This window comes from Aquarana catesbeiana, linkage group LG04 (assembly GCF_042186555.1).
Source record: "Aquarana catesbeiana isolate 2022-GZ linkage group LG04, ASM4218655v1, whole genome shotgun sequence".
NCBI lineage: Eukaryota > Metazoa > Chordata > Amphibia > Anura > Ranidae > Aquarana > Aquarana catesbeiana.
In genome coordinates this window covers 274,715,806-274,728,457 of record NC_133327.1, presented here as the reverse complement: position 1 = coordinate 274,728,457, position 12,652 = coordinate 274,715,806, and the positions used below count along the sequence as shown (strand labels likewise).

General features: G+C 40.7%; 1 protein-coding gene across 5 annotated transcripts in view; it reads left to right on the top strand.

Annotated features, from left to right (window-relative positions):
* LOC141139954 (major facilitator superfamily domain-containing protein 8-like) overlaps positions 1-12,652 on the top strand; it is a 91,939-nt gene that overhangs the window by 56,924 nt on the left and 22,363 nt on the right. For all 5 annotated transcript variants that reach the window (XM_073626600.1, XM_073626603.1, XM_073626599.1 and 2 more), the window contains 3 exons: positions 8,872-9,166; positions 12,116-12,189; positions 12,261-12,344. In XM_073626600.1, coding sequence (XP_073482701.1) covers positions 8,872-9,166; positions 12,116-12,189; positions 12,261-12,344 — 453 coding nt within the window. The remainder of the gene's footprint in view (positions 1-8,871; positions 9,167-12,115; positions 12,190-12,260; positions 12,345-12,652) is intronic.

Sequence of the window (12,652 nt, the reverse complement as noted above, 5' to 3'; positions counted from 1 at the left end):
GGAACCAGGTGAGAATCGAATTGTTAGTGGGCAGGCTAAATGTACCAAGTTGATCAATTGACCAACTGGTACAGCCAGCCTGCCGAATTCTTTTGCTATTATCTCTATCGGCTGCTATAGCCGTTAACAATAATCGCAGTCTTCTCCTGGCGGGAATGGTTAGCCCCCGCCCCCCCCCCCCCCCCGCTGGGAGAAGACAATTACTGATTTCCCTGTCAACACTCTGTTGATGGGTGAATTGTGCAAATTTTGCACCCTGTATGGCCTGCTTAAGGCAGTTGGAGGGGCATAGGTGGCCACAATTCTGGCAGCTGATCATCTGTGAACTACCTGAGATCACAATGTCTTCCACCTTGTGAATGCGCACTGTGTACCTCAGAGTTCTCAGTGTTCCCCTTAAATCAGCATTCCCAGAGCATCCCTTATGTTAGAGTCCCCCTTACAGTGTAAGGGAACTTGGCAAGTTCAGATTTAAAAGGGGAACTCTCTGGACTCTGATGTGAAGAAGGACTCCTAGCTTCATTTGATTAGAAATGTTATTTAATTGCAAAATGTATAATTTATACTATTAAAAAATTGCTGTACACCACTAAAATGTTTGGGTTTGACTTGAAGAAAAGGTGGCAACCCTAGCCCCACTGCAAGAAATAACTTTACATTTTTCCCAGGGATTGGCTTTAATGTGTCTGTGTTTGTATTTCTTAATTCACTGGTTCTCCAGAGTAATGACTTACTCTGTACAATTAGGCTGATTTAATGTCAGGAACAATTTTTTTGTTTTAGTTTTTAATCTGTAAATTCTATGTTGTAACTGACCAAGTGTATATACTCCATAGTTTGCATTGGAAACTATCACGATCCTAACATATTAATGATTGATTGCTTAATCAATAGTAACAATTGATTTAAATATACCTACTATTTTGCAAAGAGATGGAATTGCAATTCTTATCAAGTATAAAGCATTACTTTTATTAAAAGCTGTTCGGGTGAAGATAGTAATATGGAAAGGGTTTTGCTAGCCTGTTGCATGTACAGGCTGCAGGACTGTCACCTTGGTCTCGGCTCTATTACATAGGGAGTCATTAAGCTGGAACAAATATGCAGGACTGGAGTCTCGTACTTCACACATAGCATGCTTGGTTCACATCTGAGACAGCTCTTGTTATTGCACCTTTAAAGACAACTTAATCTGTCAACTATTTTAAACCTTTATATGCTAAAATTCTACCTAAGGCAGCCCATAGATTAGTCCTTTAGTTTTTTTCATTAACCGAAAAAAAAAAAAAAAAGACCCGATTCCCCCATCCACAGATTTGAGGTGGATGGGGGAATCCTCCCGGCTGAGCTTTTTTATTCTGACAGCAAAGAGACTTCCCTGCCATCAGAATACACTGATCAGCTTTGCAGGCTATAGCCTGCAGCTCTGATCGAGGGGGGAAACCTGATAAGGTGGTTGTAGATCAACTTCTGCTCAACCACAGGGGCCATACATAGAACGAAATTGGGCTGGACCCTGTTGAACCAGCTGAATTTCTATCCATGTATGGCTAGCTTAAAAGCAGAAACTTAAGATCATAGCTAATACCTTTTATTAGCCATAAAACTGTTCTCTATGTGTCTGGCCATGCACTAGTAGAATTTTGTTTAACATTTTTTGTTTTAAGAATGTTCATTCAATTTTTTTAATAGTTAGTGGGGTCAAATCGACATTCCTTTTCAAAAATTTGAAGGAGCAGGATGGAAACCTTTCTTAGTGTATGATGTTTTCGTTCAATCCTTTCGAAGTACTTTTGAATGACATTCATCAAGTCATTGGTGCAATGAGGATTTTCATATAAATATAAATGTTTGCTTGAAAAATCTGCTAATATATAGAGAGCTTTAGAGTACTTTCACTTTCCTGAATTCAGGACTAAGCCCCCACCTGCTGCCTTTTTTTCTTTTTTTGTGATTGGATTGCCTTTGTGGGCAACTAGACACTACATTTTCATCAAAGGCACAATGAAAAGCTTTAAGGTAGTATATACAAGCATGCATGCTTCAGTCCATCAGTTCCTAGCAATGCAGGTTACAGATGGATAGCTCCCTGTTCTTCTGATCTATCTGCCAGTCTATGCCATAGCCATGAAAGTATTTGTGCAATAATTGTCAGTGGGCAATCGCAAACTCCACCAGCCAAGAAATCATTATGTAGTGGCGATCAAACAGATATTGGCCATCTTGATTCATGTAGCATTTACTTCCTGGAATCCATCTGCCCTTCTCTCGGGCATCCAGACAGGAGGGTGTGCTTAGCTGAGAAAACCCCTCTTCCCATCCTGAAAACTCCTGGGATATTTGAACGCTTTTGCCTAGGCCTGGAAACCAGGAAGAAACTGAAGAAATGTAAAAAAAAATAATTAAAACAAGTAAATAATTATAGACTTTCCTATCTATTTACTAATGCTGGTAGCATGAGGATTGAAAATAGTCAGTGTTGATTGGGAGAGTGAAGTTCTACTTTTAAGTCTTTTAAGGTGCATTTACAAAGGTCATCTGACTTATCTGATGTTGATAATTCATATGGAACACACAGAACAGAACTTACCTTGTATGGAAAAAATGCAGAGTGACCCTGTAGCATTTCTTAATATGTGATGTAATTCTTCTCGCCTTTTCACAAGACGTTCCAAGGGAAAAGCTCAGAAAAAGGAGTGGAACCTCTTTGAATTTGTTTAGTAGTAAAACTATTAAAGAAATATTAGGAAATTAAAATTGCGAGTCAGTTTAAATAACAGGCCTTTTACCTGGACATATCTACATATCACCACTCCTTGTGATAGCTTTGTTAACTTTTAAACGTCTGTAAATAGTGTAGATTAAGATCTTTATGTATGGCATAGATTTTCTTTCATTCCTATGTAATCCATGATTGTTAAACTATCATATATTCCTAAATACGGAGCAGGGTTTTAACATGTTGTCCTTGTGAGAACAGGCAAGGTTGCCATCAGAAATATAAAATATGGATAATACTGTTGTCCCACTCCTATTATACCAGTTAAAATGTAACCCCAGACTCTGTAACCCAAAGGATAAAGTGAAAAACATATAAAAATAGTAAAGATGCTTTTTGCCCCTTTTTTTTTTTTTCTCTTTCACTAAGCAGAGAACTTAAGGAAGAACAATCATTACAATTTTTAACCAGTTTTGCCCCTCATGAGACATAGCAGCATGGGACAAAGTACTACATGTACTAGGTGCTTCTTACATCTAGTTATAAGCATCCTCCCTGACCCCTCCCCACATGGCAAATCTGACAATAAGTAGGAAGGAGGCGAACTCATAATAATGGTAGCTTTCCCCAGACAAGGGAATGTAGAGAGACAGGAGGCTAACACACCCTTCCTCTATTACTCTTGTCTCTTGAAAATGCTCAGAGCCGATACAAGCTGCCATTATGATGAGTATGTCTCCTTCCTAGCTACGGTAGGGGAAGGAGGTAGGTTGGACCCCATACCTAGATTTAAAGTGATTGTAAATTCTCGTTTTTAAAAAAAATAATAAACATGTTATACTTACCTGCTCTATGCAGGTTGTTTTGCACAGGGTAGCCCGGATCCTCCTCTTCTTGGGAGCCTCTTGGCTGCTCCTGGCTCCTCCCTCCTATTAAGTGCCCCCACAGCAAGCAGCTTGCTATGGGGACACCCGAGCCGAGCTGCAGCTCCCCGTGTCTATTCAGACACAGAGCTGCCGTTCGGCCTTGCCCCCTCTCTCCCCTGACTTTGATTGAGAGCCGCGGGAGCCAGTGGTGCCACTGCTGTGTCTCAGCCAATCAGGAGGGAGAGTCACCGACAGCCGAGGAATTTGTGGGCATCACTAGACAGAGAGGGGGCTGAGGTAAGTATTAGGGGTGCTGAGGGCGGCTGCTACACACAGAAGGCTTTTTATTAAGATAAAAAACCTTCGGCCTTTACAACTCCTTTAAGCCTGGTACACACTAGCAGTTTTATATTTGTTTAATCCAGCAGGGCTGGAAAAAAAAAAAAAGATTGCTCAGAAGGAGCCGCTGTACTAACTATCCGACGTTGGTACAGTGATCTCCCCTGCAGTGCTATTGTGTTCTGACAGGGGGTCAGCGCTCTCAGCCACTGGGATCTGGAGCCAATTGGCAGACCTTTTTCGGTCATGCCAATTCAGCTTCTGTCGGACCAACTCCAGTACACACGGGCTAAATTGAACCGACCGATGCCGCCCAATAACAGCTTTTATGATTGGCTGGCAACCATTCAAGGGTATTCCCTTTACCGCAGCGATAGAGAGGGTAAAAAGGGGGAGGGGTATGCCTGTATAGCAAGAATACTGTACAAGTGAATGTGAGAGATGACATCACTAAGGGAGCTAGGGAGGAGGTGGAATCCTTATGGGTAGAGCTCCAAAGGAATGAAACTACGGGGAAAATAATACTGGAAGTATGCTATAGGCTCCCTAACCTGAGGGAGGAGGGTGAGATGGACCTCCTGTCACAATTTGGATTAGCAGCAAGGATGGGAAGTGTTATCATAATGGGGATTTTAATTATCCAGACATAGACTGGGCGGAAGGAACCACACATTTCGTCTAAGGCTCGCCAGTTCCTAAATGTCTTGCAGGACAATTTCATGGGTCAGATGGTAGATGCACAAACTAGAAACAAAGCATTACTAGACCTACTGATTTCCAAAAATACAGACCTGATCACGGATGTGCAAATAAGGGACAATTTAGGAAACGGCGACCACAGGTCAATTAGCTTCAGTATAAATCACACAAATAGGAAACATAAGGGGAATATAAAGACGCTGAATTTCAAAAGAGCCAACTTCCCTAAACTACAAACCTTGCTAGAAGATATAAATTGGGATAGAATCTTAAGAACAAAGAACACGGATGAGAGATGGCTTTGTTTTAAGAGCATATTAAATAAGGGCATGAGCCAGTGCATCCCATTGGGAAATTAATTTTAAACGAGTGAACAAAAGTCCTGGATGGCTTAGCTCCAATGTAAAAATGCATATAAAAGCAAAGGAGAAGGCCTTCAAAAAATACAAGGCTGAGGGATCATCGTCGGCATTCAGACTTTACAAAGAATGCAACAAGAAATGTAAGGGTGCAATTAGTGCGGCTAAGATAGAACATGAAAGACACATAGCAGAGGAGAGCAAAAAAAATCCCAAGAAATTCTTTAAGTATATATACAGTTAAAAAGTCTTCACACAGGAATTGGGGGGCTTCAGTAGCCAAAACTGCAGTGTTTATCCTCATGACACATCACAGGAAGCACCCTCATGGCTAACAGAGGACAAAATTACAGATAGATTTGGAAAACTTAACATTAATAAGTCACCGGGGCCAGATGGCTTTCACCCGAAGGACCTTGGGGAACTCAGTCAAGTAATTGCCAGACCATTGTTCCTAATCTTTACTGACAGTCTACTCACTGATTTTTAAAAAAGAGCCAAAATACATGCCTTTGAATTACAGACCAGTTAGCCTAACATCAATAGTATGCAAGCTCCTGGAGGGGATGGTAAGGGACTATATACAAGATTTTAGTAATGAAAACGGTATCATTAGCAGTAATCGGCATGGATTCATGAAGAATCGTTCTTGCAAAACCAATATATTAACCTTCTATGAGGAGGTGAGCTGCCATCTAGATAAAGGAAGACCCGTAGACGTGGTGTATCTGGATTTTGCAAAAGCATTTGACACAGTTCCCCATAAACGTTTACTGTACAAAGTAAGGTCCGTTGGCATGGACTATAGGGTGAGTACATGGATTGAAAACTGGCTACAAGGGCAGGTTCAGAGGGTAGTGATAAATGGGGAGTACTCGGAATGGTCAAAGGAGGAAAGTGGGGTCCCCCAGGGTTCTGTGCTGGGACCAATCCTATTTAATTTGTTCATAAACGACCTGGAGGATGCGATAAACGGTTTAATCCCTGTATTTGCGGATGACACGAAGCTAAGCAGGGCAATAACTTCTCCGTAGGATGTGGAAACCTTGAAAGAAGATCTGAACAAATTAATGGGGTGGGAAACTACATGGCAAATGAGGTTTAATGTGGAGAAATGTAAAATAATGCATTTGGGTGGCAAAAATATGAATGTAATCCACTCACTGGGGAGAGAACCTCTGGGGGAAATCAAGGATGGAAAAGGACCTGGGGGTCCTAGTAAATGATATGCTCAGCAATGGCATGCAATGCCAAACTGCTGCTAACAAAGCAAACAGAATATTGGCATGCATTAAAAAGAGGATTAACTCAAGAGATAAAGCGATAATCCTCCCGCTCTACAAGACTCTGGTCCAGCCTCACCTGAAGTATGCTCTCCAGTCCTGGGCACCAGTTCTCAGGAAGGATGTACTGGAAATGGACCGAGTACAGAGAAGGGCAACAAAGCTAATAAAGGGACTGGAGGATATTAGTTATGAAGAAAGGTTGCCAGCACTGAACTTATTCTCTCTGGAGAAGAGATGCTTGGGAGGGGATATGATTTCAATTCACAAATGCCACACTGGTGACCCAACAATAGGGATAAAATGTTTCCGCAGAAGGGAGTTTAATAAGACACGTGGCTAATAAAATGAGAAGAAATGAGGTTTAACCTTAAACTGCTTAGAGGGTTCTTTACTGTAAGAGCGGCAAGGATGTGGCATTCCCTTCCACAGGCGGTGGTCTCAGCGGGGAGCATTGATAGTTTCAAAAAACTATTAGATAAGCACCTGAACGACCACAACATACAGGGATATACAATGTAATACTGACATATAATCACACGCATAGGTTGGACTTGTGTTTTTTTTCAACCTTACCTACTATGTAACTATGTGTACTAGGCTTTAGGAAATACCTAGCAACATGGTACAAAGTACTAAACAGGATGACAGGAGCTTAACTTGGCTACTATAACACTACTGTAGCTTCCGCTATCTACTGTGGGTAGAGTTATTCCATGACTAAGCCCTGATTCACATTGATGTGATTTGGCATGCCAAATCGGCGGCAATTGCCAGCAATGGCACCATCCGAATTGATGCAACACTGCATTTGCAGCACCACACCGATTCCCAAAAGTAGTTTCTGTACTACTTTTGGCGATTTCGGGGTGCGATTTCTATTGACATCTGTGCAGCAACATGCAATGATGTCTCTGAAATCGTCCCCGAAGTCGGGACTGACATGCGGGAATGAAATGGTGTGAGTTCAGCTGAACTTGCACCATTTCATTTCATTCCTGCTGTCAGTGTGAACCAGAGCTAAGAAATATAAAAAGTAGGGAGTGGTGTGGTGATTTAAACAGTCCTATCCTGCATCTTAAAAAGGCAGACCATAGACGTGAAATGATATTTGCCTCATACAGCCGTTTTTGGCCATGATCTCATGTTTGTGGTGGTAGGCATATGTACACTGGGCTGATAACTCTAGGGGGCCACATCAATTGAGTAGGTTAGAAAACCTGTGCAAATTTCTTCCCCCCTCTTCCCTGTTGATTTACATGAATTTTCAAGGTTGGCTGTGCCACACTTGTGACTTGATTGTACCTGTATGTCCCACCGGCCACTAAATCAAATGTATATATGTTCTAATATGTGGTGGTTCTTATCATAGATCAATCTATACTACCTGCAGAGCTATCTCTAAAGAAGGAGTTAATTGACTCTGAAACGCGTCGGATACGCTTACGCAATCTCTGCATGTATAAATAGACATACGCATTATGTGATTTTGTATTGTGTGATTTTGTACCCATTTTACTGTGAAACACCTTTTTTATACAACTTTTATATGAAATTAACAATAACAATTAAAAGATTTTAAAATAAAACATCACTTTTTGAGCTTTTAAAGTCCCACCCAATGGGGGAAACCTTTCTGTACATAGGTATTAGGTTCCAAGTACGGGCCGAGGTGCTGAGAGGGCTCCCCTTGCGGCTGAGTGCAGCGCACCCCTTAGAGTGGTACAGGGAATGCAGCGCCCAAAGAAGCACGGTTTGCCAGTTACTAAGGTTTGATGAGCTGATCATCAGAGATTAGCTGGAACAGGCAAGATGTGCTGTAAGGCAGTTGTGCTTGGAAGAGGTCAGATGTATTTGGCAGTGGAGCAGAGCGGGAACAGAATCGGGAGCCAGGACAATTCATAATTTACTCCTGTTCTCCTGTAAACGCGCCTAAACATGCCTAAATGTGTTCTAGTGGCTAGAGTAAGTTAATATTCTACCCATTACACTCATACGCATCTAAACACAAGTACATATGCGCGTATATGAGCATATAAGTGCAGAAATAGGGGCATTTTTTTCTGCTAACTTTTGGCCTGCATATTCAGAGCATTTTTTCATATGTCTGTGCATGAGGCCTTAGAAATGATGTAAACACCTTCAGCAGTAGTCCAAGTCCATAAGAGAAAAAGCTATTAGCATTTTCATGGGTTTAAATATTTAAAAATATAATTTTTTTCTTTGAGGTCAGAATGGCTCTGGTTGTCTCCAAGACAATTTCCTTGAAACCTAGGATGCTAGCATGCATCTTTATATGCCTTTATGGTCATTGAAACATTGGTTTTCTATCTGTGGGTTGCCTAAAGGTTCATTGGAATGCATTGGAACACAAAAAGATGTGTGTGAAAACCTAAAACTCTCTGGTAAATGTGGAGACAATTGAGAATTATGGCAAGAAGATCATAAGAACTGACTCAGCCCAGCTGGCATTACAAAGAACTAAATTATTATTTGCTGGAGTGGTCTTTAAGAACACAACATGTAGAAAGTAAATGTGTAATAAATGTTTTTAGTTACAAAATTGGACTGCAGTTCATTTTTTTATATTTTTTCCTTTTCTTCAGATCTTCATGTGTGTTCTATGGACTTTGATACAATTCATGGTCATTTTTATGTTTTATGATGGTGCAGAGAATTCCACACAGTCACTAAATCAAGAGCATGAGCCTCTCTTAAAGGAAAGTGATATACCAAGTCAGTTGTATGGCTCGGTAAACTCCAAAGAGCCATCATCTAACCAGGAAGAATTTCCTGCTTATGCAGATGCATCCATGTCCTCCGCTCCAACATCAAATGATCATCTTCACGTAAAGAACCATGAACTAGATCAAAGATTTCACAATGTGAAGCCAGTGATTGGTGAGAACACTCTAACTTATTAGTGCTATTATAGACTAAAGGTATTAAGAATTAATAGGTATATTTAGAAATACATAAATATAATATATATATATATATATATATATATATATATATATATATATATATATATATATATATATATATATATATATATATATAAAGAAAAAAATATTTATTCTTGTGTTTTACCAGTACAACACCAGAAATTATTCTCTCAGTACAAACCTACTTGAAGGAACTTACAAGAAGGAATTTACACAAACCAATCTGTAGTTATGAGATTATTATTCTTTTAATACGTATACAATGTAAAAAAAAATAAATAGGTGTAAGTAAATATCACGTAACATAACCACATAAAAGGGTAAACAAAGGCTACTGGCCTTTCCCCTTAAAGTGGAGGTCCGCTAAAAAAAAAATATTAAAAGCCAGCAGCTACAAATACTGCAGCTGCTGACTTTTAATATATGGACACTTACCTGTCCAGTCAGCCTCTCGGCTGCTGCCGCTGCCATCCTCGGTAAGGGAATAAGGAAGTGAAGCCGTGCGGCTTCACTTCCTGGTTCCCTACTGCACATGCGCGAGTCGCGCTGCGCGTCCTCTCTGGTCCCTGCTGTGTTCTGTGTCTCACAGAATACAGCGGGGGAGGACGGAGTAGGCGCCGGAAGTGGCATAGGTCACCGCAAGCGCTGCGGTGATCTATGCCAGGAAGTGGGAGCAAATACCTGTATTAGACAGGTATCTGCTCCCTCCTCCCCCCTGAAAGGTGCCAAATGTGACACCAGAGGGGGGGAGGAATCCAAAAAGTGGAAGTTCCATTTATGGGTGGAACTCCACTTTAAGCTCCACAAAAAAGGCAACTGAGCTGACCTCAGATCTCTTCAAGGTACATAAGGAATGCATTAAAGTATAACTAAAGGCAAAACGTTTTCTTTTTTTTTTTTTCGTTTTAGATTGGAGTGGAGAAGAGATTACAACACCTGTCAGTTTTTATTGCTGTCTGTGTCCTCATTAGGGAGATTCACTCTCTCTATTTGTCCTATTTACCATTATCATTGAAAGTTGAAAAAATCTTACATTTTGGGTTGTCCCCAGAAAAGTAATAGAAGGAAAATCTTCCAATGGGGACACTAGTTTCGATGACCTGGGGATCCCCAAGAAATTCCCTTAATTTGCAGGTACTTCCTCTCACCTCCTGTTCGGCTATGGGACAGCAAGTGAAGTTAAATCTCTGCAATGGGACACAGATGATGGGGGGGAAAAAAAAAATCTGACAGGGGTTATAACACTCCCTTGCTCTATCCAAAATGAAAAAAGTTGTGCCTGTAGTTCTACTTTAATGGCTCTGGCAAGACTGCTGATAATGGTTTTCATACTTATAATATGTAAAAACCCTATGACATAATATCAATCCATTTCCTACTCTGTTTTTTCTTCACCATGATATTGCTCATCTTATATTGGGGTATTTGTAAAAGTAAGTCTATCGGGTGTCTCAAGGTGCCCAAGTCATTATACCCTTATTGGCTCTTAGGTAATGGTAGAAATGCACATATTCTAACTAGTGTTAAGCTGACCTTAGATGGATTTAAATTCATCCAGTTCAGCAGAAACCGTACAAATTTTGATCCGTGTGTGGTCACCCCTGTTCAGTAAAAGCCAGTTGATTGGTCAAAGGGACATGCTGGAAAATGTTTGTTGATCAGCGTATGCTGACAGCAGTGATTGCCACTGTCAGAATACAATGTCTTGGCAGGGGGGATTCCTCCATCCACCTTGTTGGTATGAATGGAGTAAACGTTCTTTTTCTTTTCATTTATTTTTTTTGTTCAGCCAGCTGGCTAAACAAAACAAAAAAAAAAAACTACCTATCTGTGGCCAGCGTAACTAATTCTACTGAAGTTGGTGTCTCTTTATGTTGCTGTAGCCAAATCATATATTTTATAATAAGGACATAACCATATCTCTCTATTTGAAGTTTAAAGACTGCACAGAATTATTACATTTTTACACTGTGAGATAAATTGAATTGGCTTTTAGTATAGATGGGACTGTCTAACCACTTGCATCCAGTGGCCACTTTATTTGGTGTATCTGCTTGTTATCATAAAATAGGCAATCAATGAATAATATATATGCATCTAAAAACAAAATGAGTGCAGACATGGCCAGGAGGTTTGGCAATAGTTTGAACAGCATGCAGAACCACACTAGGTTCCATAGCTATCAGGTTAGAACAGGAAAATACACTATATTACCTAACGTATTGGGATGCGTGCCTTTACACACATGAACTTTCATTGCATCCCAGTCGTAATCCGTAGGGTTCAATATTGAGTTGGCCTGTCCACAAGGTTTAGGAGTGTGTCTATGGGAATGTTTGACCATTCTTCCAAAAGAGCATTTGTGAGGTCAGGCACTGATATGGGCGAGAAGGCCTGGCTTGCAGTCTCTGCTCTAATTCATCCCAAAGGTGTTCTGTTGGGTTAAGGTCAGGACTCTGTGCAGGCCAGTCAAGTTCCTCCACCCCAAACTCGCTCATCTGTGTCTTTATGGACCTTTCTTTGTGCAATGGTGTGCAATCATGTTGGAACAGGAAGGGGCCATCCCCAAACTGTTCCCACAAAGTTGGGAGCATGAAATTGTCCAAAATGTCTTGGTATGCTAACGCCTTAAGAGTTCCCTTCATTGGAACTTAGGGGCCAAGCCCAACCCCTGAAAAACAACCCAAAACCATAATCCCCCCCTCCACCAAATGATTTGGACCAGTGCACAAAGCAAGGTCCATAATGACATGGATGACCTAATAAAGTGTCCGCAGAGCAAATATATTTATTTTATATTACTTTTCTTATAGTACATGAACATTGTGCATATTAATCCCAAAGTAGGGGTTCCTGGTATATTTCGCCTAAGGTTTATTTTTTCCAACATTGCTTGTTGTAGGGCTGCTGCGGGAGGACATTGTGGTGCTTCTGACAGCTCAGTTTGTGACATTCTTTAATCAGACAGCATTAGAGGTGAGTATTACAGTATGATAGTTCCAAGTATAGAAAGACGGGATCTAACCTATTGCTGTATTCCTCTGCAGACTCTGGTCACACCACTTGCACAGAAATATCTCGCATTCCAGGATCTGGAGAATTCGCTGCTGTATTTCCTTTGTGGAATTGAGGTGTGTAATCTAGGAGACAGCTTTTATGATAGCATATGATAAGTGCTGTGCGGGAGGTTATATGGTACAGGTATTGGATAAGGAAATCTGTTACAACCATGTGCCTGTAATATAATGATGTCAGGATTTATGTATCATGTGATATGTGTGATTCAATGCATGTATTGAATCATGTTATAATAGTTTATTAGTCTAGAGCAGCCTTTTTCAGCCAGGGTGCCTTCAGGGGTGCCTTGGCAAAATACCTAGAAATTGCCCAAAAGCTGTATACGATCAAGCCTGCCTGTTAGTTACACAAAGCCACAGGT